The following is a 27,683-nucleotide window of genomic DNA, read 5'->3' as shown; positions in this document are numbered from 1 at the left end:
ATGATCAGTGCAACTTGTGGGCCGAAGGGCCTGTTTGTGCTGTAGTGTTCTATGTTCTATGTTCTATTTGTTTCCAAATGTGAGTACATCCTGTCTCGAAGAATCTTTTCCAATAATTTTCCTACCACTGACGTAAGACTCACTGGCCAATAATTTCCTGGATTATCCCTGCTTCCCTTCTTAAACAATGGAACAACATTGGCTATCCTTCCGTTCTCTGGAAATTCATTTGTAGCCAATGAGGATACAAAGATTTATTTCAAGGCCTCAGCAATTTCCACCCTTACATCCTTCAGCATCTACCCGACAAGGTGTAAAATTGCCCAGGTATGTCCTATACACAAAAGCAGGACAAATCCAACCCGGCCAATTTCTGCCCAATCAGCCTACTCTCGATCATCTGTAAAGTGATGGGAGGGGTCATCAACAGTCCAATCAAGCAGTACCTGCTCAACAATAATCTGCTCAGTGACACCCAGCTTGGGTTTCGCCAGTATCACTCAGCTCCTGACCTCATTACAGCATTGGTTCAAACATGGACAAAAGAGTTGAATTCCAGAGGTGAGGTGAGAGTAACAGCCCTTGACATCAAAGCCTCATTCGACTGAATGTGACATTAAGGATTCCTAACGAAACTGGAATCAATGGGTTTCAGGGGGCAAACTCCCTGCTGGTTGGAGTCGTACCTGGTACATAGGAAGATGGTTGTGGTGGGTCAGTCATCTCAGCTTCAGGACATTTCTGCAGGTGTCCATCAGGGTAGTGTCCTAGGCTCAACAATCATTCATTAATTACGTTCCCTCCATCATAAGGTTAGATGAAGCGGGGATGTTCGCCGATGATTGCACAACATTCAGCACCATTCGCGACTCCTCAGGTACTGAAGCAGGCCGTGTGCAAATGCAACAAGATCTGGACAATATCCAGGCTTGTGCTGACATGTGGGAAGTAACATTTGCATCACAGAAATGCCCACATGACTGGATGGGTGCAGCTGCAACAACATTCAAGAAACTTGACACCATCCAGGACAAAGCAGCCCACTTGATTGGCACCACATCTACAACCATCCACTCCCTCCACCACTGATGCTAAGTAGCAGTGCATCTACAAGATGCACTGCAGCAATTCACCAAAGATACTTAGACAGCAACTTCCAAATCCACAACCACTCCCATCTAGAAGGATAAGGGCAGCAGATAAATGGGAACACCACCCATATTCCCCTCCAAGCCACTCACCACCCTGACTTGGAAATATGTCGCCACTCCTTCGCAGTCACTGGGTCAAAGTCAGCACTTTCCTCCCTTGTCACCTCAGTACTCTGAGGTATATCCCATCAAGTCCTGCTTTAATGTTTCTCAAGGACCCCAAAACGTCCTTTTTGACCTCAACATTGCCCAAACTATCTACACAGCCTTTCCCAGACTCATCAACCATCAAGTCCTTCTCTTTTACTGATGCAAAGTACTCATTTAATACCCATTTCCTCTGGCTCCACACATAGATTCCCCCCCTAATCCTTGAGTGGGCTAATCCTCTCCATGGCTACCCTCTTGCTCTTTATATATGTATAAAAAGCCTTAGGATTTTCCTTAATCCTGCTGGCCAATGGCTTTTCGTGACCCCTTTTAGACCTTCTTACTGCTTGCTTCAGTTTCTTTCCTTGTATTCCACACTTGCTTCGTGTGTTCTCAGCCTCCTAGTCTTGACAAATGCTTCCTTTTTCTCTTTGACGAGGCTCACAACATCTCTCATTATCCAAGGTTCCTGAAACTTGCCATAATTATCCTTCATCCTTACAGGAATGTGCCGGTCCTGAATCCCTACTACTTACACTTGAAAGCCTCCCACAGATGTTGATTTGCCGTCAAACATCTGCCCCCAAACTACATTCTTTAGTTCCTGCCTAATATTGTGTAAATAGCCTTCCCCAATTTAGCAACTTCATTTAAGGACTCCATTTAAACATGTGCCTCTTAGTTTTTGTGTTAACAGCTAATGGGAAGTGTTTTTCCCTGTCTGGCTTAACTAAACCCAACATAATCTTGTATACTCCTATCAAATCTCTTCTTTGCTCCAAAGAGAAGAAACATAGCTTTCAATCTAATTTTGGTACTAAAATCCTCCATCCTTGGAACCATTCTGTTATATCTTTTCTGCATCCTTTCAAAGGCCTTCACTTACTTCCTAAAACAGTGGTGACCAGACATTTTACACTCCTTTATGGGAGTATCTGCTGCCGTGTATCTTCTATATGGTAGTGGTTGTGTGTTTGGAAGGTACTGCATAAGGAGTCTTGGTGAATCCTACAGTGTACCTTGTAGATGGTACAGACGGCTGCCACTGTTTGTCGATGGTGCAGGGAGTGAATGTTTGTGGAAGGGATAGCAATCAAGTTGTCTGCTTTATCTTGGATGGTGTCAAGCTTCTTGAGTGTTGTGAGCTGCACTCATCCTGACTTGTGTCTTGTCGATTTTGGACAGGCTTTGAGGATTCGGAAAGTGAGTTACTTCATCAGGATTCCTAGTCTCTGACTTGCTCTTGTAGGCACAGTGTTTATATGGTTAGTCCAGTTGAGTTTCTGGTTAATGGTAACTCCCCCAGGATGTTGTTAGCAGGGCATTCAGCAATGTTAATGCCATTGAATGCTAAGGGATTGTGATTAGACCCTCTCTTGTTGGAGATGGTCGCCTGTGTTTGTAGCAGTACTGGAACGGCTTTTCTAGGGATGTGGCAAATTCTGGAGCAAATCTTCAGCTGTATTGCCAGAATATTATCCGAGCTCATCGTTTTTGCAGTGTCCAGTGCCTTTGATCGTTCCTCGATATCACCGTGAAGTTAATCAAATTGGCTGAAGACTGACATTTGCGATGTTGGTGACTTCCAGAGGAAGTTGAGATGGATCATTCACTTGGTACTTTTCACTGAAGATTAACATGAATGCTTTATATTTTGCTGATGTGCTGAGTTCCTTCCTATGTGAATGGGGATATTTTTGGAGTTGCCTCCTCTGGTGTGTTGTTTATTGGCCACCACCATTTGTGATTAGATGTAGCAGTGCTGTTGAGTTTAGATCTGATCCTTTGGTTATGAAAACGCTTAGCTGCTTATGTTTGACATGCAAGTACTTCTTTATGTTGTAGCGTCACCAGATTGACACCATTTTAGGTATGCTGGTGCTGCTCCTGGAATGCACTTCTGCACTCTTAATTGAACCAAAGTTGATCCCCTGACTTGGTGGTAGAGTGGGGAATATGCTTGGTCTTGAAGTAACAGATCGTGGTTGAGTACAATTCTGCTGCTGGTGATGATCCACAGCTCCTCATGAATGCCCAGTCTAGAGTTGTGACATCTATTTGAAATCAATTCTATGAGCACAGTGGTAATGTCCCACTTCATGATGGAGGATATCTCAATGTGAATTTGAGTCCTACTTGATACTGAACCAGACTTTTGTAGAAGTTCAGCATAATTTCCTTGTTTATGTACTTGATACCTCTATGTCTGAAGCCCAAGGTCCCCAGTATGTTTTGCTAACCACTCTGATTTTGTGTAGTCTTCAAAGATTGCTGCACCCTCAAGTTCCTCTGTTCTTTCATATCCTTTAGAACTGTATCATTAGGCTCACTGAGTTTTTCATGGAGTGTACTTTGGTTAAAAGTTTTGAATTGTTTCTTTAAATGTTTCCCACTATTCATTTAGTCATAAATTTCAATAATTTGTAACCAGCTCTTTCTTCAGCCCTTATGATCCTTGGTTTGAACTGGAATATATCACTCTCTAATATGAAATTTAATTGTATTGATTACTTTTTTCCAGAGTATCTTTATCCATGAGTTTATTAATTAAACCTGCTTCATTGCAGAATATGATATCTAAAGTAGTTTTATCCCAAATTTGTGAACAACATTATTTAATTTGAATGTTGTGTACAGAGAACAGGAAAGCATACAAAGCAGATTCCTATTTGTTTTCTCTGGAACATATCTATCTTCTTTCTGTGTTGTAGACTAAAGAAAAAGTCCCAGTCAGTGGATATGACCTCTCCAGCAATTGGCAATCCAATGGTAGCTAATGAACCATCCCTCCAAATGGGCAAGACCCCACCACAGACAACCACATCTGAGGAGGAGCAGAAAAATGTTACCAATGCACAGAGACGTAATACAAGACGGACTGAACTCAAGAGATACTATACAATAGGTAGGTTGTGCTGTACACCAGTAGAAAACCAGATCAGTAGTTAGAAGTCATCATGTGAGAATCCTTTTTGGGTTGCTCCAGTAATGTGGAATTTAGATATCATTTTTAATGTCTGAAGATCTATACCATGAGAAATACATTTTCAGAATGTATATAAATGTGTGGATTAAATTGAATGTAGATAGCTCGTTTGCTTGGTGATTCATAATTGTCTATCAGTCGACACAGTAGCACAGTGGGGTGGCATGGTAGCACAGTGGTTAGCACTGCTGCTTCACAGCTCCAGGTACCTGGGTTCGATTCCCAGCTTGGGTCACTGTCTGTGTGGAGTTTGCACATTCTCCTTGTGTCTGCGTGGGTTTCCTCCGGGTGCTCCGATTTCCTCCCACAGTCCAAAAATGTGCAGGTTAGGTTGATTGGCCATGCTAAAATTTCCCATTAGTGTCCTGAGATGCGTAGGTTGGAGGGATTAGTAGGTAAAATATGTAGGGATATGGGGGTAGGGCCTGGGTGGGATTGTGGTCGGTGCAGACTCGATGGGCTGTAGGGCCTCTTTCTGCACTACAAGGTTCTATGATTCTATGATTTGATCAGTCACTTTCATTGTAATTTTTTTATGGCTCCCCTTCTGGTTGAAAAGAGATAGTTAATGAAATTCCTAACCTTATCTTCAGCACTGACAACAATATCAGTTTATAGCCATATTTGTGTTCAATGATGCAACAGAGGTTGGACATACTGCCATTTATATTTGTGAATTTCGCTTGATAATATGCTTCAGTGCATGTAATAATTATGTGGTATTTGTTTTGAAGCATTGGTATGTCATAGGGTGGCATGGTTGCCTCCCACAATCCAAAGACGTGCAGGTTAGGTGCATCAGCCTTGCTAAATTGCCACCTTAGTGTCCCAAGATGTGTAAGTTAGATGGGTTAACCATGGTAAACGTGTGGGATTACGAGATAGGGCTGGGGAAAAAGCCTGGGTAAGATACTCTGTCAGAGTTGTGCAGACTTGATAGACTGCATGGCCTGTTCTGCACTATAGGGATTCTATGATTATTTGATAATTCCCCCTCAATTTTACGTGACTACAAAACATTTTGAATAATGCAACAAGTTGTGCATACATCCTGGGGATGGAAATCTTGAGAATAATATTCATTTGGTTCCTGTGAAATACTGTGGTGCCATGCTTTTATTAGGTGACCATTCTGTAAGTGTATTCCATGCATTGGTTTAAATAATACTAACATGATATTTGCATTGATTGATTACTGTGCATCTGATTCTGTACATAGCTGCATGTAACCATTCAATGTCACCAGTAGAAACATAAACTTGACTCTTCTTAGGATGCCTTGAAACAAATTTAAGGGCACACATAGTAGCTTTTTAACTCCACTGTCAGCCAACTGGAAACATGTATCAGGTTTACAGATAAACAGGAACTTCACAAAAATAACACCTTTTTTCATGAGTTATATGAACTGCATGGTTTAATTGTGTTTTCCATTTCATCAATTCTTTGTTGAACTGCCACTACTTCTGTCACTCTGCCATCCATGTGTCCACCCAATTGACAGAGCAACTGGACAGGTTTGCGTTCCTGGCATCCAAGTTTGCAGGAAGAAGCCAGTGCATAGATCACAGGCAAAATGAATGTGACTTTTATAAAGAAATCAATTCAAAATTCCTTCCAATTGTGTCCTGCTGTAAGGCCATACCATGGTCCTTTCTTGCATCTTAGACAGGGTAAACTGTGGGAACTGAGTAATTAATTAGCTAACTGGATAAATTTGGTTTCTCCAGCCCCAGTTCAATTGGCTATAAATACAGTGTTCATTCACATCCAGAGATGTGCGGGTTAGGTTGATTGCCCATGCTAATTTGCCCCTTACTGTCAGGGAGATTAGCGGGCTAAATACGTGGGGTTATTGAAATGGGGCCTGGGTGGGACTGTTATTGGTTCAGGTTCAGTTGGCCAAATGGCTGCCTTCTGCAGTGTAGGGATTCCATGATTCTGTGATTTACATGATTCTGTGACAATTGAATACAGCTGAGGAACTGAGTGCATACTTGGAATTTGGTGAGTGAGGAGTTTGGGGAAGGAGCCACTCATTTCCTTTTGCTTTTTATACATTTTTACTTGCAACAAAGAGCAAGCTTTATATACTTTCTCACCTTGGAGGAATTGGTTCTTAAACTAATACAGGAAAAAGATCTAACTATTTTGGGAGTATCTGGTAAGTGGTTAAGTTCTGTTCCAGTCCTAAGGTTTAAGACGGTATTCAGATTGGTGGCAAAGTTAATAAAATGTATTTTGAAAACTACATAAATAAGTGCATAACACGATTAAATAATAAATTAAAACACACTCAGGGTGACAGGACAAGTAATGGGTCAAGGCTGAAGCATGTGAATGCTCCTGGGTACTGTTCTGATTCTGGCAAACACGTCTGCAGTAAGTATTTACAGTTTGAGGAACTTTAGCAGGAGGTTGAGCTGCAGACACTGTGACACAATAAGGAGGGAAAATTACTTGAATGCTTTACCAGGGGGCAGTCATGCCACTTTGGATCTGGTGTTCTGGTTTAGTTAGGGACAGGAGAATGTGAGTGAAGCAGGTAAGGGGACTCAGAGGGCAGGAGTATCAGCCTCTGCAACTGTCCAATAGGTTTGAGGCCTGTCAACTTGTTTGGATGAGAGTGGGGACTGCAGGATGGATGAGCAAGCTGACCATGGCACTGTAGTACAGAAAGCTATTCAAGTTGGGGGAGCAACGAGGAATGTAGTCATTATAGGAATGGTATAGTGAGAGGGATTGACACTGTTCTCTGTAGCATAGAGCAAGAGCCCAGCTGGCTGAATTGCCAGCCTGGTGCCAGGATTAGGGTATATGCTTGGGAGAGGGAGATCCAGTTGTCACAATCCATGCAGGTATCAATGACATAACTAGAAGTAGGAAAGGAGCTCTTCATAGAAACTGTTAGGAACTTAGAAGATCCTCACCGATGATGGTCCTCGCCAGCAAGGATCATGTATGGTCCTCATCAACGAGGACCAGACGTGATGGCCTCGCTGGTAGGACTAGAGGCCATTGAGGATCCCCCAGGAGGTCAAAGTAGGGGGGAGTGTGTTGACCCTTGGGCAGTGCCCACCAGGCATCCTGATACCACCATGTTGGGCACACTGGTGGTGCCCACTGAGACTGAAACAAATGCCTTTATCCTAAACTTCTAAGGTTGTTCCAGAAAGTCCTTTTGCACTCAGTCAATGGCGTAACCAAAAATCTCTTTAAGACAGAGACGAGGAGGAATTTCTTCAAACAGAGAGTGTGAATCTGTGGAATGCTTTGCCGCAGAAAGCTGTGGAGGCCAGATCATTGAGTGTGTTTAATACAGACGTAGATAGGTTCTTGATTAGTAAGGGGATCAGGGGTCATGGGGAAAAGGCAGGGGAATGGGCATGAAAAAAAGTCATGATTATATGGCTGAGCAGACTGAATGGGGCAAGTGACCCAATTCTACTCCTATTTCGATCTTATGATCTAAATCGATCACGTGGAGTTACTCACACACATCTTTATAATGTTTAAATGGTGTGTAGGTCCAAACAACTAGTCATGTCTGGTCAGCACAAGAACTGTGAGGTCAGAGTCCATAGGCCACGTCACAGTTTTGCAGCCACTTTATGACCTGAATTTGTTGTTGGATATAACGTTACCCAAAAATCCCAGCATACTTGACTCTTATTGTCACAATTGCTCTTGTAGCATTATTGTTGCTGAAGTTATTGTTGTAGTTGGCTCTCCAACCACATCTCACTTCACTTGAAGAGATGTGTTTGAATTTGTCTCCTTACTCTCACATTTTCAAACTGAAATGAGCAGCAGCAAAACCAAAATTTTTAAATTATTTGCTACCAATATCATGGCCACTGACATTTTTAAGCATGCGTTGGTTTTGTCCCTATCTGTAAAGTGGTGAGAGTCTTTGTCACGTTTGTCAGGATTTGAAGTCATCATTTAGACCCCAATACCATTTTGAGCAGGAAAGCACAATGTCCCACTGAATGCTGGATTCAACCACTGGACAAACTGAAAAACAAACAGAACTGGCATCCTCCAAAACAATTGCTAACTGTTGTATTGGCAACCTTAGAAAAAAGTATCATTATCATTTGCTTGGCCTCAGGACCAACTTTCTGTCCAACTTGCTGATTCATGCACACCTTTCCTAGGGAGGTGTCCCCAAAATGGAAAACTATCTTTCAGTGTTTAGAATGTAATTGTTCAGAATTCTTACTCATGACATTAGGCTGACGTTCTCATCTCTCTACTTATCTGATGTTGTCCAAATATGAAATTCAACCCTGTCAACTTGTTCCCATGTCTGTTAGCTTATCAAAGCTACAATTTACTTAGGAGCCTTCGTGTTGAATGTTCACAATATAATCAGCTGTGAGGACTATCCAAGTCAAATATAATTCTATCTCCGCATCCCCAAAATCAGCACAGATTTGACCACAGGAGCATCCTGGTCTGTATCGATTAGAAACTCATTGGACGAGCCATCACAAGAACCCACCACTGTGTAACAATAGCTGCTTTTCTTGTACTTATTTTGGCAAATACATTATTAGGAAGATCTTTACATAATAATGTACTGCTTGTATTGAAGGATAAGCAATTTGCAAGAACAAAATATATATTGAGTCTTTTAATTTGTCATCTATTTATTTTCCATTTGCTAGAAATTCATTCTTGCTGTAAAATTTTCCTTCTTTAATGTGGCATTGCATTAAGAAAGCTGAAGGTGTCTTGTCTTACAGACATTGGCTGTGAATTCAAAACATTGACAGCTCCTGTGAGCTGTTGTCATATTTGTACCTTTAGTTGGGTAGAAAAGTCACTTCTAATAGGCCTCTTTATGCAAAACTGTCAGGTCAGCGAAACAGCCAACGAGTTCATTTGTGTAAACATGTCATTACTGGTTTCTGTTCTTTAAATTCTGATCAACTATCATATTGAAAAAGATGATAAAATACTAGCAGCATTTTGCTCTAATCCTGCATAAAGTTTTTCAAAATATGTAGCATCTGAAAGTGCATAGGAAGACTGGATATATGTATTAGTGGGACCCTGAGCTGATGAGAGTTATCTTGTGCATTGCCAAGCTTTTGATTAGCACATTCTCAGCTCTGTTGAAGCACTTTGTGTGTGTTTACTTCTGTGTTCCACCAATTCAGGAGGGTGGAACACAAACCCTCCCTCACATGTTCCTGATTTTGACAAAATGTGGATTTGCCTAAAGTACCCACAAGTGAAGTTTCTGCATCCATTTGAAATGAGTATTAATTGTTGAGAACGGGTCTGTGCATTATACCTCATTTTTAGGTAGTCTTGGTGCTGCTGTTTGCATGCCATCTGACATGTCTCTTTGCACCATGTTTGGTCCCCTCGCTTGGTCATCATGACAGAGTTTGGGATATGCCAGGCTATGAAGTTGCAGATTGTGGTGGAAAATGATTCTGCTGCTACTAATGGTCAACTCTGCCGTGTGGATGCAATGGCACAATAGACTGGGCACCTTGTGTGCTGTATTATTCCATGATTTAATCTTAGTGAATATAATATTTTGCACTAAAATGCAGGTTTAAAATAAAGGGAAAGGAAATAAGAAAAAAATACATTATAAGCATTGAGGCAAAGTACTGGTATGGATAGAAGATTGGCTGACAGAAAGCAGAGAGTGGGGATAATGGGATCCTTTTCAGGATGGCAACCAGTGACTAGTGGTGGTCCACAGGAGTCAGTGTTGGGAAAACAACATTTCATTTTGTACATTAATGATCTGGAAGATGGAACTGAGGACATGACTGCTAAATTTGCGAATGATACAAAGATATGTAGAGGGACAGGTAGTGTTGAGGAAGTGGGGAGGCTGTAGAATGACGTGGACAAGTTAGGAGAGTGGGCAAAGAAATGGCAGATGGAATATAATGTGGGGAAAGTGCGAGGTTATGACTTTGGTAGGAAGAATAGAGGTGTAGACTATTTTCTAAATGGAGAAAGGCTTTGGAAATCTGAAGCACAGAGGGACTTGGGGGTCCTGGTTCAGAACTCTCGCTTCAGGTTAACGTACAGATTTAGTTGGTAGTTAGGAAGGCAAATTCAATTGAGCATTCATTTCTAGAGGGCTAGAATACAAGAGCAGGGACATACTGCTGAGGCTGTATAAGGTTCTGGTCAGACTCCATTTGGAATATTGTGAGCAGTTTTGGGACCCATGCCTACTGACCTTGGAGGAGGCCTAGAGGAGGTTCACAAGAATGATCCCAGGAATGAGGGGTTTGTCATATGAGGAGTGGTTGAGGAGTCTGGGTCTATATTCAGCGCAGTTTAGAAGGATGAGGGGAGAATCTAATTGAAACTTATAGAATACAGAGGGGTCGAGATAGAGTGGCCATGGAACGGATGTTTCCACTAGTGGGAGAGACTAGAACTCGAGGGCACAACCTCAGACTGAAGAGAAGCTCATTTAAAGCTGAGATGAGGAGGAATTTCTTCAGCCAGAGGATGGTGAATCTGTGGAACTCATTGCCACAGAGGGCTGTGGAGGGCAGGTCAATGAGTGTCTTTAAGACAAAGATAGATAGGTTCTTGGTCAATAGGGGGATCAAGGGTTATAGGGAGAAGGCAGGAGAATGGCGATGAGAATCATATCAGCCATTATTGAATTGCAGAGCAGACTCAATGGGCCAAGTGGCCTAACTGTGTTCCTATATCTTATGGTCTTATGGCGTTATGTAGTGTGTTACACAGGTTCAGAATGTTCCAAGGTTCTTAGGAGTAACAGAAACAATGGGCACGATTTTCCTGAAAAAAAACTAAATGCCCAATAGGTGGGAATATGGGAGTTTAATGTCTTGAGATGGATAGAAAGCTAGGTGGAAGATAGGAAGCAAAGAGTTTGCATAAACAGGTTTTTTTCTGATTGGCAGTCAGTGATTCATGGCATTCCAGGGATTTGTGCTAATACCTCGACTGTTCACATTACATTTTAATGACTTGGAAGAGGGAACTGAATGTATCACCTCTAAATTTGCAGCTAATATAAAGTTGGGTGGGAGGGTGAACAATGAGGAGGATGCAGAGATGCTTCAGCCTGATTTGGACAGACAGAGTGTGTGGGCATCTGCATGGCAGATGCCGTATAATGTGGATAAATGAGAGGATAGCAATAATAGGAAGACAGATTATTACTTGAATGGGTGTGAACTGAGAGAGGTGGATACTCAGCAAGACCTTGGTGTTCTTGTGCATCAGTTGCTGAAAGTAAAAGCGCAGGTACAGCAAGCAGTAAGGAGGCAAATTGTGTGTTGGCCTTCACAGTGAGAGGATTTGAGTATGGGGATAGGGATGTTTTGCTGCAATTGTATAGGGCATTGGTGATGTCACACCTGGAGAATTGGGTGAAATTTTGATGTCCTTATCTAAGGAAAGGTGCCCTTGCTACAGAGTGAGTGCAGCAAAGTTTTTCCAGGCTGATTCCTGGGATGGTAGGTCTGTCATATGAGGAGAGTCAGAATTATATTCACTGGAGTTTAGAAGATTGGGAGGGGATCCTATTGAAACATATTAAAGTCTAACAGGGTTAGACAGGATGGATTCAGAAAGAATGTTCCCAATGGTGGGGGAAATCCAGAACTAGAAGTCGTAGTTTTAGCATAAGGGGTGAACCTTTTGAAACTGAGGTGAGGAAAAGGTGCTTCATCCTGAGAGTGGTAAATGTGTGGAATTCACAACCACAGAAAGTAGTTAGGGCCAAAACATTGCTTGGTTTCAAGAAGAAATTAGATATAGCACTTGGAGCAAAAGGTATCAAGGGATATGGAGAGAAGGGAGGATAAGGATATTGAATCTGATGATCAGCCATCGTCAAAATGAATGGCAGAGCAGGCTCAGTGGGCCAAAGGGCCTACTCCTGCTTCCAGGTTCCATATTTCTGTGTAGGAGGTGGTAAGTTTAAGGGAGATGTGTGGGGAAGTTTTTCATGCAGAGATTGGTGGGTGCCTGGAATGTACTGCCAGAGGAAGTGGTGGAAGCAGGCACATTCGCAACTTTCAAGAGGCTTCTGGATGAGTACATAAATAGGGAGGGGACAAAAGGGTATGGACTGAGACAAGGCAGAAGATTTTGTTTTTAGTTTAATGAGGACATTATGATTGACATGGGCTTGGAGGGCTGAAGGGCCTGTTCTTGTGCTTTTTTTTCATTGCAGAAACTAGAAACTGGAGTAGGCCATTTGGCGCATCGAGCCTGCTCCGCAATTCATTATATTCAATGCTGATCATCAGATTCAATATCCTCATCCCCACCCCTTCACCCCATTTTCCTTTGGAAAATTGTATAGTTGCATCCTTCCGCTCTTTGAAAATATTATTCAAGATTATTTCAGCATTTAGGAAAGCAAGAATGGAATCAATTATAGTCTAGAATACTCTTTTGGAATAGGATAATACACATTTGCTCCAAGATAGGTACTATGTCGTCTGTGGCACATGACAACTGACATATGTTGAAAAGACTTACTTTTTCCATAGTTGATTGTAGGTGTTACCTGATACAAATGTTACATTAGTTTTATTAACTTTATCAGCCATGACTTTCATCAGATCACAAATGTGTAAGAGACAGTTTAAACTGCAAGTCCCATAACTTATTAATAATTCATATGTATTTGGATTGTGTTTCACATGCCTCAACATGCTTAATTTCCATTCTGATACCAAACCTGCTGCAAAGTATCACACTAGATTGCTTTTTTAACTTTTTTTCCTACATTTATTTTCCTCCAATTGAGAAAGCCTTTTCAAGATGAATTTATTTTCTTTTCCTTTTTTCAATCAGCTCATTTTATGGAGCATGTGGATTATTATTTCTAATCTATCCCTCTGTAATGCAGCACATTGCTGCTTCAAAATGTGTCTTTATTTACTCCAGACTTTGCCAAAGAGAAGCAGGTGGTGTAAGCACGCAGCTGCGCTAGGATAGACTTTTAATAGACTTGCCATGCTTCCACTGACACACATTATTCTGTGTATACCATACGTAGAGTCCAAAATGTACCAGAAACTGAACAGATTTCACTCCCTTAATGTCTGTGACCATACGCAATGCTTCATGCAAGCCTGGTCTCCTGGCAGTAGTCATGATACCTTTGTCTTTCAGCACTTTGCTGTACCATCAGCATTTGAGCCACAATGTGAAACCAGAGGATGGCTTTTGAGTGATGAGGGCTGTCCACTTGCTCTCAACTACATTGTGAATGAGTTCTTCAGTACTCTGCGGAATATGTCTCACATTTTGTCGAAGGAAGTGGCGGAAGCAGGCACATTCGCAACTTTCAAGAGGCTTCTGGATGAGTACATAAATAGGGAGGGAATAAAGGGGTATGGACTGAGACAAGGCAGAAGATTTTGTTCTTAGTTTAATGAGGACGTGGGTTTGGAGGGCTGAAGGGCCTGTTCCTGTGCTTGTACATTTTTTTTCATTGTAGAAACTAGAAACTGGAGTAGGCCATTTGGCGCATCGAGCCTGCTCCGCAATTCATTATATTCAATGCTGAGGCATTAAATGAGTACTTTGTGACAGTGTTCACCAAAAAGAAGAACATGGTGAATGATGAGTCCGGGGAAGGGTGTGTAGATAGTTTGAGTCATGTTGTGATCAAAAAGGAGGAGGTATTGGGGTTATTGAGAAGTATTAAGGTTGACAAGTCCCCAGGGTCTGATGGTATATACCCCAGAATACTGAGAGAGGCGGGGAGGAAATTGTTAGGGCCCTGAGAGAAATTTTGTCTCCTCATTAGCTATAGGGGAAGTAATGATGTGGAGATGCCGGCATTGGACTGGGATAAACACAGTAAGAAGTCTCACAATGCCAGGTTAAAGTCCAACAGGTGTATTTGGTAGCAAAAGTCACTAGCTTTTGGAGTGCTGCCCCTTCGTCAGGTGAGTGGGAGTTCTGTTCACAAACAGGGCATATAAAGACACAAACTCAATTTACAAAATAATGATTAGAATGCGAGTCTTTACAGATAATTAAGTCTTAAAGGTACAGACAATATGAGTGGAGAGAGCATTAAGCACAGGTTAAAGAGATGTGTATTGTCTCCAGACAGGACAGATAGTGAGATTTTGCAAGTCTAGGCAAGTCGTGGGGGTTACAGATAGTGTGACGTGAACCCAAGATCCTGGTTGAGATCTTCCTCGTGTGTGGAACTCGGCTATCAGTCTCTGCTCAGCAACTTTGCGCTGTCGTGTGTCACGAAGGCCACCTTAGAGAACGCTTACCCGAAGATCAGAGGCCGAATGCCCGTGACTGCTGAAGTGTTATACACTACGACAACGGATGAACGAACACCACTCGACAATCATCAGGCAAGAGTATTCTCTTCCTGTTGGGGAACACTTCAGCGGTCACGGGCATTCGGCCTCTGATCTTCGGTGGGCGTTCTCCAAGGCGGCCATCACAATGCACGACAGCGTAGAGTCGCTGAGCAGAGACTGATAGCCAAGTTCCGCACACGAGGACGGTCTCAACCGGGATCTTGGGTTCATGTCACACTATCTGAAACCCCCATGACTTGCCTGGACTTGCAAAATCTCACGAACTGTCCTGTCTGGAGACAATACACATCTCTTTAACCTATGCTTAACGCTCTCTCCACTCACGTTGTCTGTCCCTTTAAGACTTGATTACATGTAAAGACTCGCATTCGAATCATTACTTTGTAAATTGAGTTTGTGCCTTTATATGCCCTCTTTGTGATTAGAACTCCCACTCACCTGTCGAAGGGGCAGAACTCCGCAAGCTAGTGGCTTTTGCTACCAAATAAACCTGTTGGACTTTAACCTGGTGTTGTGAGACTTCGTAAGGGGAATTCCCAGAGGATTGGAAAATAGCCAATGTCCTTCCTTTGTTTAAGAAGGATAATCCAGGTAATTACAGGTCGGTGAGCCATATGTCAGTGGTAGGGAAATTATTGGGGAGGATTCTTCAAGACAGGATTTACTCCCACTTGCTAATAAGTGGAATTATTAGTGAGAGGCAACATGGTTTTATAAGGGGAGGTCATGTCTCACTAACTTGATCGAGTTTCTCGAGATAGTGACGAAGTTGATTGATGAGGGTATGGCAGTGGATGTTGTCTACATGGACTTCAGTAAGGCCTTTGACAAGGCAGACTGGTGCAGAAGGTCAATTTGCACGAGATCAGAGATGAGCTGGCAATGTGGATACAGAACTGGCTCAGTCATAGAAGTCATGTGGAGATGCCAACGTTGGATTGGGGTAAACACAATAAGAAGTCTCACAACACCAGGTTAAAGTCCAACAGGTTTATTTGATAGCTTTCAGAGCGCTGTCCCTTCGTCAGGTGAGTGGAAGAGGATTCACCTGACAAAGGGGCAGTACTCCGAAATCTACCAAATAAACTTATTGGACTTTAACCTGGTGTTGTGAGACTTTTTACTCGGTCATAGAAGACAGAAGATAGCAGTGGAAGGGTATGTTTCTGAATGGAGGTCTGTGACAAGTGGCATTCCCCAGGGATCAGTGCTAGGACATTTGTTGTTTGTAGTGTACATAAATGATTTGGAGGGAAATGCAACAGGTTTGATTAGTAAGTTTGCAGACGATACAAAGGTTGGTGGAATTGCAGATAGTGATGAGGATCATCAGAGCATACAGCAGAATACAGATTGGTTGGAGACTTGGCAGTGAGATGGCTGATGGAGTTTAATCCAGACAAATGTGAAGTATGCATTTTGGAAGGTCTAATACAGATAGGAAATATACAGTAAATACAGAACCCTTCAGAATATTGATAGGCAGAGGGATCTGGGTGTACAGGTACACAGATCACTGAAAGTGGCAATGCAGGTGGAGAAGGTCAAGAAGGCGTACGGCATGCTTACCTTCATCGGCCGAGGCATTTGAAAATTGGCAAGTCATGTTGCAGCTTTATAGAACCTTAGTTCGGCCACACTTGGAATATTGTGTTCAATTCTGGTCGCCACACTGGCAGAAGAACGTAGATGCTTTGGAGAGGGTACAGAAAAGAATTACCAGGATGTTGCTTGGTATGAAGGGCATTAGCTATGAGGAGAGATTGAAGAAATGTAGTTTGTTCTCACTGGAATGAGGGAGGTTGAGGGGGTGACCTGATAGAAGTCCACAAGATTATGAGGGGCATGGACAGAGTTGATAGTTTTTCCCAGGGTAGAAGAGTAAATTACGTGGGGGGCATAGGTTTAAGGTGCGAGGGGCAAGAAGAATCTGTCATCAAGGAGGAAATAGCGAGGCATCTTGAGGAGAATTGCTTGATAGAGCAGACGCAGCACGGTTTCATTAAGGGGAAGTCATGTCTGATAAATTTATTGGAGTTCTGTGAGGATGTGTCTAGGGTGGTGGATAGAGGAGAGCCGGTGGATGTGGTCTTTCTTGATTTTCAGAAGGCGTTTGACAAGGTACCTCACAAGAGGTTATTGCAGAAGGTAAGGGGGCATGGAGTTGGGGGTAGGGTGTTAGCGTGGATAGGGGATTGGTTGTCAAATAGGAGGCAGAGAGTGGGGGTCAATGGGTGCTATTCGGATTGGCGGATGGTGACTAGTGGAGTGCCTCAGGGGTCGGTGCTGGGGCCTCAGCTATTTACCATTTATATAGATGATCTGGAGGAGGGAACCGAGTGTATGGTGTCGAAATTTGCTGATGACACCAAGATTGGTGGAACGGCAAATTGCGCGGAGGGTGTGGAGAGTCTGCAGAAGGATCTAGATAGGCTGGGCGAATGGGCCAGGAAATGGCAAATGGAATTTAATGTTGGCAAGTGTGAGGTGGTCCACTTTGGTAGGAAGAATGGTAGGAAGGACTATTACTTATGGGGCGAAAAACTGCAGCAGGCGACGGTGCAGAGGGACCTCGGGGTCCTTGTGCATGAGTCGCAAAAACCCAGCCTGCAGGTGCAGCAGGTGGTCAGGAAGGCGAATGGGATGCTGGCCTTCATAGTGAGGGGGATTGAATATAAAAGTAAGGAGGTCTTGCTGCAGCTGTATAGGGCATTGGTGAGGCCGCAGCTAGAGTACTGTGTGCAGTTTTGGTCACCGTACTTACGCAAGGATATTTTGGCCTTGGAGGGAGTGCAGAGGAGGTTTACTAGGCTGATACCGGAGTTGAGGGGGTTGAGCTATGAGGAGAGGCTGAATAAACTAGGCTTGTACTCGTTAGAGTTTAGAAGAATGAGGGGAGATCTCATTGAGACATATAAGATGATGAATGGGATGGATAGGATAGAGGTGCAGAGGCTCTTGCCGCTCAAAAAAGACAGTAGGACTAGGGGGCACAGCCTCAAGATAAAGGGGGGTCGGTTTAGAACGGAGTTGAGGAGGAACTTCTTCACTCAAAGAGTGATGAATCTCTGGAATTCTCTGCCTGTTGAGGTGGTGGAGGCTGCCTCGCTAAATATTTTTAAGACGCGGGTTGATGGGTTTTTGATAAGCGAGGGGATTAAGGGTTATGGGGAGAGGGCGGGAATATGGAACTGAGCCACGACAGATCAGCCATGATCTTATTGAATGGCGGGGCAGGCTCGAAGGGCTAGATGGCCTACTCCTGCTCCTATTTCTTATGTTCTTATGTTATGTATGAGACAAGTTTTTCACACAGAGGGTGGTGGGTGCCTGGAACTCACTGCTGGTGGAGATAGTGGAAGCAGATACAATGGTGATTTTTAAGGGGCGTCTGGACAAATACATGAATAGGGTAGGAGTGGAGGGATATGGTCCCCGGAAGGGTAGGTATTTTATTTCAGTCGGGCACCATGGTCAGTGCAGGCTTCAAGGGCCGAGGGGTCTGTTCCTGTGCTATAATTTGTTCTTTGTTCTTGTACACCTCAATCAGATCACCCCTCAGTCTTCTCTGCTGCAACGAAAACAACCAAAGCTATGCAATCTCTCTTGAAAGCAGCATCCTGCTGAATCTCCTTTGCACCCCCTCCAGTGGAGTCACATCCTTCCAATAATGCAGCAACCAGAGCTGTACACAGTACTCTACTGTGGCCTCACCAAAACTCCCCGCTTTTGTAATCTATGCCTCAATTGATAACTTGCTTGTGTCCTACCATTCATTGAATACTTTCTCATCAAATTACCCCTTCCAAAGTTTATCATCTCACACTTTTCAGGGTTAAATTCCATCTGCTACTTGGCTGCCCATTTGATTATTCTGTCTATCTCTTCTTGAATCCCTAGGGAAACCTCGAAAGCTTGTGCGTTTACTATCAAATAAATCGGTTGAACTAAAACCTGGTGTTGTCAGACTTTTTACTGTGTTCCTCCCACAGTCCAAAGATGTGCGGGTTAGGTTGATTGGCCATCCTAAAAAAATGCCCATTAGTGTCCTGGGATGCGTAGGTCAGAGGGATTAGTGGGTAAAATATGTAGGGATATGGGGGTAGGGCCTGGGTGGAATTGTGTTCAGTGCAGACTCGATGAGCCAAAGGGCCTCTTTCTCCACTGTAGGGTTCTATGATTCTATGATGAGTTCATGAGACACAACCTCCCCTTCACAAAATCATGTTGCCTCTCACTAATACGTCCACTTATTTCCATGTGAGAATAAATCCTGTCTCGAAGAATCGTCTCCAATAATTTCCCTACCACTGATGTAAGGCTGACTGGCCTGTAATTATCTGGATTATTCTTGCTACCCTTCTTAAACAAAGGAACAACATTGGCTATTATCCAATCCTCTGGGACCTCCCCTGTAGCCAGTGAGGATACAAAGATTTCTCTCAAGGCTCAAGCAATTTCCTCTCTTGCCTCTATCAGTATTCTGGGGTATATCCCATCAAGAACCCCAATAACTTCTCCTTTTTGATCTCAACATGACTCAAACTATCTATACGCCCTTTCCCAGACTCATCATCCACCAAGTCCTTCTCTTTGGTGAATACTGATGCAAAGTATTCATTTAATACCTTGCCCATTTCCTCTGGCTCCACACATTGATATCCTCTCTTGTCCTTGAGTGGGCCAATCCTGTGCTTGGCTACTCTCTTGCTGTTTATATATGGTAAAAAGCCTTGGGATTTTCCTTAATCCTGCCGGCCAATGCTTTTTCATGACCCCTTTTAGCTCTTCTTACTCCTTGCTTAAGCTTCTTTCTACTTTTCTTGTATTCCACACTTGCTTCGTGTGTTCCCAGCCTTCGAGCTTTGACAAATCCTTCTTTTTCCTCCTTAACTAGGCTCACAATATCTCTCATTATCTAAAGTTCCCAAAACTTTACTTATCCTTCATCCTTACAGGAACATGCTGGTCCTGAATCCCTATCAACTTGCATTGAAAGCCTTCCCACATGCCAGATGTTGATTTGCTCTCCAACATCTATCTCCAATCTACATTCTTCAGTTCCTGCCTAATATTGTTGTAATTAGCCTTCCCCCAATTTACTTGAGGATTACACTTATCTTTATCCTTCAGTACCTTAAAGCTTACTGAATTGCGGTCACTTTTCCTGAACTGCTCCCTCACTGAAACATCGATCACCTGGCCGGGCTCATTTCCCAATACCAGGTCCAATATGGCCCCTTCCCCAGGTGGACTATCTACATACCGTTTCAGGAAGCCCTCCTGGATGCTCCTTACAAACTCAGCCCCATCCCGCCCCTAGCACTAAGTGGGTCCCAGTCAATATAAGGGAAATTAAAATCTCCCACTATGACAACCCTATTACTTTTACACCTTACCAAAATCTGCCTACATATCTGTGCCTCTATCTCCCGGTGGCAGTTGAGTGGCCTATAGTAAACCCCTAACATTCTGCCTGCACCTTTCCTATTCCTGAGCTCTACCCATATTGCCTCACTGTATGAGCCCTCCATGGTGTCTTCCCACCGTACAGCTGTGATATTCTCCTTAACCAATAGTGCAACTCCCCCACCCCTTTTACATCCCCATCTATCACACCTGAAACATCTATATCCTGGAATGTTAAGCTGCCAATCCTGTTCTTTCCTTAACCAAGTCTCTGTAATGGCAACTACATTGTAGTTCCTAGTATTAATCCAAGCTCTAAATTCATCTGTCTTAACAGTTACACTTCTCGCATTGAAACAAATGCACTTCAGTCCACCAGACCCTCTCTGATTTGTAATCCCACCCTGCCTGCTGTTACTCTGAGTCTTACTGGCCCTATTCTCTTGCTCCCCTTCTGCTAATTCACTTTTGCTTTGAGTCCCACCCCCCTGTCAAACTAGTTTAAATCCTCCCATGTGGCACTAGCAAATCTCCTGGCCAGAATATTTGTGCTCCTCCAGTTTAGATGCAACCCGTCCTTCTTGTACAGGTGCATCTGCCCCAGAAGAGATCCCTATGGTCCAAATATCTGAAACCCTCCCTCCTATACCTCCCTCCTGGTATATATGGACTTTAGTAAGGCGTTTGATAAGGTTCACCATGGAAGGCTTCTGCAGAAATTGCAGATGTATGGGATTGGGGGTGATTTAGTTAATTGGATCAGGAGTTGACTAGCAGATAGGAGACAGAGGGTGGTGGTTGATGGAAAGTATTCGTCATGGAGTTCGGTTACAAGTGGTGTGCCTCAGGGATCTGTTTTGGGGCCACTGCTGTTTGTAATTTTTATAAATGATCTGGATGAGGGTATAGTTGGGTGGATCAGTAAATTTGCTGATGACACCAAAGTCGGAGGAGTGGTAGATAGTGAAGAGGGGTGTCATAGTTTACAGAGAGACTTGGACAAGTTGCAGAGCTGGGCCGAGAGGTGGCAGATGGAGTTTAATGCAGAAAAGTGTGAGGTAATTCACTTTGGCAGGAATAACAGTTGTGTAGAGTATAGGGCTAATGGTAGGACTCTGAATAGTGTTGATGAACAGAGGGATCTGGGTGTATGTGTACATAGATCCCTGAAAGTTGGGAATCAAGTAGATAAGGTAGTTAGGAAGGCATACGGTGTCTTGGCATTTATTGGTAGGGGGATTGAATTTAGGAGCCGCAACGTAATGTTGCAACTGTACAAAACTCTGGTGCGTCCGCACTTGGAGTATTGTGTGCAGTTCTGGTCCCCACATTATAGGAAGGATGTGGAGGCATTGGAGAGGGTGCAGAGGAGGTTTACCAGGATGTTGCCTGGTATGGAGGGAAGGTCCTATGAGGAGAGACTGAGGGATTTGGGGTTGTTTTCGTTAGAAACAAGGTGGCTAAGAGGGGACCTTATTGAAACATATAACATGATTAGAGGTTTAGATAGGGTGGACAGTGATAGCCTTTTTCCTCGGATGGAGAAAGCTAGCACGAGGGGGTATAGCTTTAAATTAAAGGGTGGTAGATATAGGATGGATGTCAGAGGTAGGTTCTTTACCCAGAGGGTGGTGAGGGATTGGAATGCCCTGCCTGCTGCAGTTGTGGATGTGCCTAGTTTGGGGGCGTTTAAGAGATCCGTGGATAGGTTTATGGATGAAAAGGGATTGGTTTAGGTTAGAGGGTCATTGCTTTTTTAATTGGTCGGCGCAGCATCGTGGGCCGAAGAGCCTGTTCTGCACTGTTATGTTCTATGTACACCAGCTGTTAAGCCACATGTTGAGCTGCAGTATCTACCTATTCCTAGCCTCACTAGCACGTGGCACAGGGACTAATCCTGAGATTACAACCCTAGAAATCCTGCTTGTTAACTTTCTGCCTAACTCTCTAAACTGCTGCTGCAGGACCTCATCACTCTTCCTGCCTATGTCATTTGTACCAATATGTACCACAACCTCTGGCTGTTCACCCTCTCTCCCTTTAGAACGCTTTCTGTCCGTTCAGCTTATCCTGGCCTCTGGCACCAGGGAGGTAACATACCGTCCTGGAATCTCTGTCACATCCACAGAAACACCTATCTGTTCTCCTAACTATGGAGTCCCCTAATTCGATCCTAGCTGTAAGTTCTGGTTCAAAATAGGCTGTTTCACACAGCACGTGGTCGTAATGAATCTGATTCTCATTAGTGTTTACACCAAGTAAAAATCCCAGCAGGTCAGTTAGTTTTATGCTGCAGTATCTGGGCTCTTAGTTCACAGTCTTCAGGCTTTCAAATTCAATGTTCTTCTTTCTTCTTCTTGCTGTGCTGGTTCCCAAGTTGTTCTATTCACTAGTATATTAATACCTAATTTCTCAAGGTGGTGTGTGATTCAGTACCTACATTCCTACAAACTACCAAATCGTATCATTGCAGCAGACACAATCTCATTATTCTAGTTAATCAGGTTATCCCATGGTGTTTGTCTCATCAGACAGGATCTGGTTACTTCAGCTAATTAAGTTATCTTCTGCGATTAAGTCTGTAGCTTGTTATGCCCATTTTTGGTTAGAACATCTGAACTCTTCAGAGTTGGCCACTTTTACCAGTGTGCAGTTTGATCTGGCTACAGCGTCCTCTCTGATCCATTGTTTGCAAAAACATTAGATCACAAATTAATGCTGATGTGACTCCATGACCCACCGATCCTCTAATAAAGATAGCAACAAATTGAGAAAAACATTAGAAATGCAAATACAACAATGTTTTCAATTTACAATTAATTATCCCAACATAACAGTCCATTGATCTCTCGTCTTCCCATTATTATTTCCGTTTGACATTTCTATTGTAGTCATGTCACAGTTACAACCATTTGATACAAAATTATTAACATCATTAAAATAATTACCACATAAGAGGACAAACGTATCCCTGGCTGGATTTGTACATTATTTCACCAATCCCAAATCTTTTCCTATCATGTGGTCTCCTTAATCATTTGTCATAGAAATCATAGAAACCCTACAGTACAGAAAGAGGCCATTTGGCCCATCGAGTCTGCACCGACCACAATCCCACACAGGCCCTACCCCCATATCTCTACGTATTTATCCACTAATCCCTTTAACCTACACATCTCAGGACACTAAGGGCAATTTTAGCATGGCCAGTCAACCTAATCTGCACATCCTTGGACTGTGGGAGGAAACCGAAGCACCCAGAGGAAACCCACACAGACACGAGGAGAATGTGCAAACTCCATACAGATAGTGACTCAAGCCAGGAATCAAACCCAGGTCCCTGGAGCTGTGAAGCAACAGTGCTAATCACTGTGCTACCATGCCACCCAATATAAGAATAATAATGGGAAAACGAGAGATCAATGGACTGTTATGTTGGGATAGTTAATTGTAAATTGAAAACATTGTTGCATTTGTGTTTTATTATTTACCTCTACTGTCTTTTGTTCAACCTCTCTATCGGTCATAAATTGTCTTTCTAAATTTTGTTGCAATTTTTCTAGTCTTTTCACCCAATTTTGGTCAGCCGAATATACTTCATGGTAAAATTCCATTTTATTTTTTAGTCTCTCCATCATATTTATGGTAACCTGTTCTCTTTGAAGGCTATGTAAAAATTCAACTTATCCGATCCTAGCTGTACGTTCTGGTTCAAAACAAATACTGGATAGGCCATTTCACATACCACAAGGTTGTAATGAATCTCATTCGCATTAGTGTTTACACCAAGTAAGAATCCGAGCAGGTTAGTTAGATTTTATGTGCGGTATCCATAAAGTCCATGGTATGGATGGCTTTCCAATGATTTCTCAGTTTTTTCTCAGTTAACACTTAGTGAATCCTGGATATCTTGGTGTAACTCTCATAAATGTTTATCTCTGTTGATGCTTTTGCTCCATCAGTCCCAAAAGTCACCACACTCATAACCAGGATCTAGGTTTCCCAATCCATCTTTTGTCACCTTAGTTCAAACCTATTATTGAGATCAAGACAATGTATGCTATTATTTATAGTTTTCACAATTTGATACATACATTAAGCTATTCCAATTTTATAATTTCCATTTTTGTTGTGCATGTAGTCAGGTATAAGCATTTGGTCCTGACACAGCATTTTCAACAGGATTGGTTATAATTTATAGTATCTTTTAATGTTTCTTCTGGGCCCATCTTTTGACATAGTTGGATCTTCCTCTGGTTCTTGGTGAAAACAAACCCAACCTGGAGGGTGGTTATCTGTTTCGTATCCAGCCACGTAATTCTAGGGAACATTCTGCACTCCTCATCCATCTTCAGGGAGTTTGGATATCCTGTACAGGTAAACGTGAGGTAGTGGTAAAGGAAGTGGTAAAAGAGCTGGATCAATATCTAGTGCCGGCAAAGGGATTGCTGCTGCGAGTTAGGCTGAAATTGGTTGTTGCTAATTGGAAGGAGTTGGCACCAGTGTTGAGGATAATCGTGGAGGAGGTATCATTACCTATCTTTACTGATTATGGTCTATGGGTTCGGAAGTCTAGGATCCAGTCACAGAGGGAGGAGCAGAACCCTAGGCTATGGAGTTTAGAGATGAGTTCTGTTGGAATTATGAAGGTTGAGCTGTAGTCAATTGGAGTTTGACAGAAGTGTCCTTGTTATCCCAGTGTTTGAAGGGTTGAGTGTAGGGCCGGGGAGATAGCGTCTGCTGTGGACCTGTTGCAGCAGTAAGCAAACTGTAGTGAATCGAGGCAATCTGGAAGACTGCAGTTGATGTGTGCCATGACTAACCTTTCAAAGCACTTCATAATGTTGGATGTCAGAGCCACCAGGCGGTGTTCATTAAGGCACACTGCTTGCCATTTTCTTAGTTATATGGATGATGGTCGTTTTCTTGAAGTTAATAGGAACCTCAGATCAGAGTAAGGAGAAGTTAAAGATATCTACAATACCCCTGCTGGCTGGTCCACACAGGATTTAAGTGCTCGGCAGTGGAGCCCATCCAGGCCAGCGTAGAGCTCGTCGGGAAGGGATGTGTTGTTGCCGGCGATTTTACTCATCTTCGTGTTGTATGTCGTGTAGACTTATCCACAATTGATGGGTGTTCATCTGGCTAGCCTGGGACTCTAGTTTGGTCCGGTCTTGTCTCATGGCATCTCTGATAATTTCTGTAGATCGTACCTCGATTTCTTGTATAGGTCAGGGTTATGTGACTTGAATGACTTAAATCTTTCTCTGAAAGCTTTAGTCTACAGTCTAACTGACAACAGTCATTATAGCGAGCATATTTGTGGGTGTTAACTGTACTTAAAGTAGCATTAGATAAATGTTGCTTGTTTGGAACTGAAACAACGCTAAGTTAGAAATTAAAGTTTTTCCTTTCACTTTTAAATATTGTTCAACTATTAATAGATAAGCTACTTTATTTGTTAGAGTTATATTTAAACTGTTATTAAATTAAGTTTGTTTTACCATAAAATATCCCTAATGTTTCAGTGGAATTACTCCTGGAGTGAAGCATCCTACCCTCACATATATTCCAAAACAGAAGAATTGCTGGGGGTTCATAATATACCTTGGGGTCCAGGACCCTAACAGTCATTTTTTGACAAAACGTGAGTGAGTGTCTCCTATTCTGAAATACTATGATCTATTCCCCAAAATAAGCATGCTTACCTTCCTAAGATCAGTAAGTCAAATCCATATAACACTGGCCAGGAGCTAACAGGGTTGACTACTAGTGCTTATGATCTCTGGGCTCTGAGATTACAGTCTTTGGAGCTTCAAGCTCAGGTTTCTTCTTGCTTCTTCTTACAATAGTTGTTCCCAGACTGTTGCTGTTCACCAGTATATTTATACCTTATTTCTCGAGGAGGTATGTGACTCGGTACCTACATTCCAGCATGTAATAAGCCACCAAATTCTATCATTACAGCAGATACAATCTCATTATTCCAATTAATCAGGTTGTCTCCTGGTGTTTGTCTCATCACAGTAAAAAGTCTCACAACACCAGGTTAAAGTCCAACCAGTTTATTTGATAGTAAACTCACAAGCTCTCAGAAACACTGTTCCTTCGTCAGATGTGTGGAAGATTCCACACTCCACTGTGCTACTATATCACCCTTCGTCCTTCTTTCTCAATCATGGTTTTCCACCCACTGTGGTTGACAGGGCTCTCGACTGCATCCAACACTTTCCTCAGGCCACTGTTCTCACCCCCTCCCCTCCCCTCCCTCCCAGATCGTTGTCCTCACTTTTCGCCCACCAGCCTCTGCACTGAAAGGATAATCCTCTGCCATTTCTGCCAACTCCAGCTTGATGTCACTACACAACACATCTTTCCCTCACTCCCCTGTCAGCATTCCACAGGGACCATTCTCACCTCCTCTAACACACCCACACTTCACCCCCTGCCCTTTACCTCCTCCCTGCTCACCATCTCAGGTTCTAAGCACCCCTTTCAGGTGAAACAGTGCTTCACATGCATCTCCTTCAATCTGGTCTGTTGCATTTGCTGCTTCCCAATGCAGTCTACTATACATCAAAGAGACCAAACGCATACTGCATGACCACTTTGCTGAACACCTTAGGTCCGTAAGCAAGCTGGACCTTCTTGTCACTTGCCACTTCAACACACCATCCTACTCTCTTGTTCGTATGTTCGTCCTTGGCCTTCTGCAATGTTCCAGTGAGCCCCAATACAAGCTGGAGGAATAGCATCTCATCTTGTAACTGGATACTTTACAGCCTCCTGGATTGGACATTGAGTTCAACAGCTTCAGAGCATGAACTCTCCTTTCCACTATCACAGAATCATATAGTGCACAAGAGGCCCTTTGGTCTATCAAGTCTGCATTGACACATTAGAAACATCTGAACTCCCACCTAATCCCATCTGCCAGCAATTGGCCCATAGCTCTGAATGTTATTACGTACCAAGTGCTCATCCAGATACCTTTTAAAGGATGCAAGGCAACCTGCCTCAACAATCCTCCCAAGTAGCACATTCCAGACCGTCACCACCCTCTGGATATAAAAAAAATCCTCACATCCCCCTAAAACCTCCTGCCCCCTCACCTTGAACCTATGTCCCTCATTACTGACCTTTCAATTAAGGGTCCTTTGCTGCTCCTCATGTGCAAATATCCTCATGTCCAAAGATGTGCGGGTTAGGTTGATTGGCCATGCTAAGAAATTGCCCCTTAGTGTCCTGGGATGCATAGGTTAGAGGGATTAGTGGGTAAAATATGTAGGGATATGGGGGAAGGGCCTGGATGGGATTGTGTTCGGTGCAGACTCAATGGGCAGTTTCTGCACTGTAGGATTCTATGATTCTATGATTCATCCACTTTGATCATGTCTCTTATTGAGAAGTTGAGTTTGTAAAGATGTAAAGAATGTTTGTAAGGATGTAAAGAATTGTAAAAAAACTGCTAGAGTGAAAAAAACATTGTGTGGTTCTTGTAAAGGCTGGTTTTGGGATCAGTGCTTGAATATTTAAAATACAGGGTACACAGATTGCATTAATTGTAAGTAGGACCAAGCATCAAGGTTGCCTTGGTAATAGACTTTGCAGACAGTTGCATTTTGATAGCTGATGAGTTTAAAGAAGACGCTC

General features: G+C 42.9%; 1 protein-coding gene across 4 annotated transcripts in view; it reads left to right on the top strand.

Moving 5' to 3' along the window:
• Positions 1–27,683, top strand: part of oxr1a (oxidation resistance 1a) — a 588,813-nt gene that overhangs the window by 185,889 nt on the left and 375,241 nt on the right. For all 4 annotated transcript variants that reach the window (XM_080193724.1, XM_080193727.1, XM_080193723.1 and 1 more), the window contains one exon: positions 4,013–4,206. In XM_080193724.1, the coding sequence (XP_080049850.1) occupies positions 4,013–4,206 (194 nt within the window). The remainder of the gene's footprint in view (positions 1–4,012; positions 4,207–27,683) is intronic.

Source organism: Carcharhinus amblyrhynchos, chromosome 8 (assembly GCF_965287045.1).
Source record: "Carcharhinus amblyrhynchos chromosome 8, sCarAmb.v2.hapA, whole genome shotgun sequence".
Taxonomy (NCBI): Eukaryota; Metazoa; Chordata; class Chondrichthyes; order Carcharhiniformes; family Carcharhinidae; genus Carcharhinus; species Carcharhinus amblyrhynchos.
This window is presented reverse-complemented; position numbering and strand designations above follow the sequence as displayed.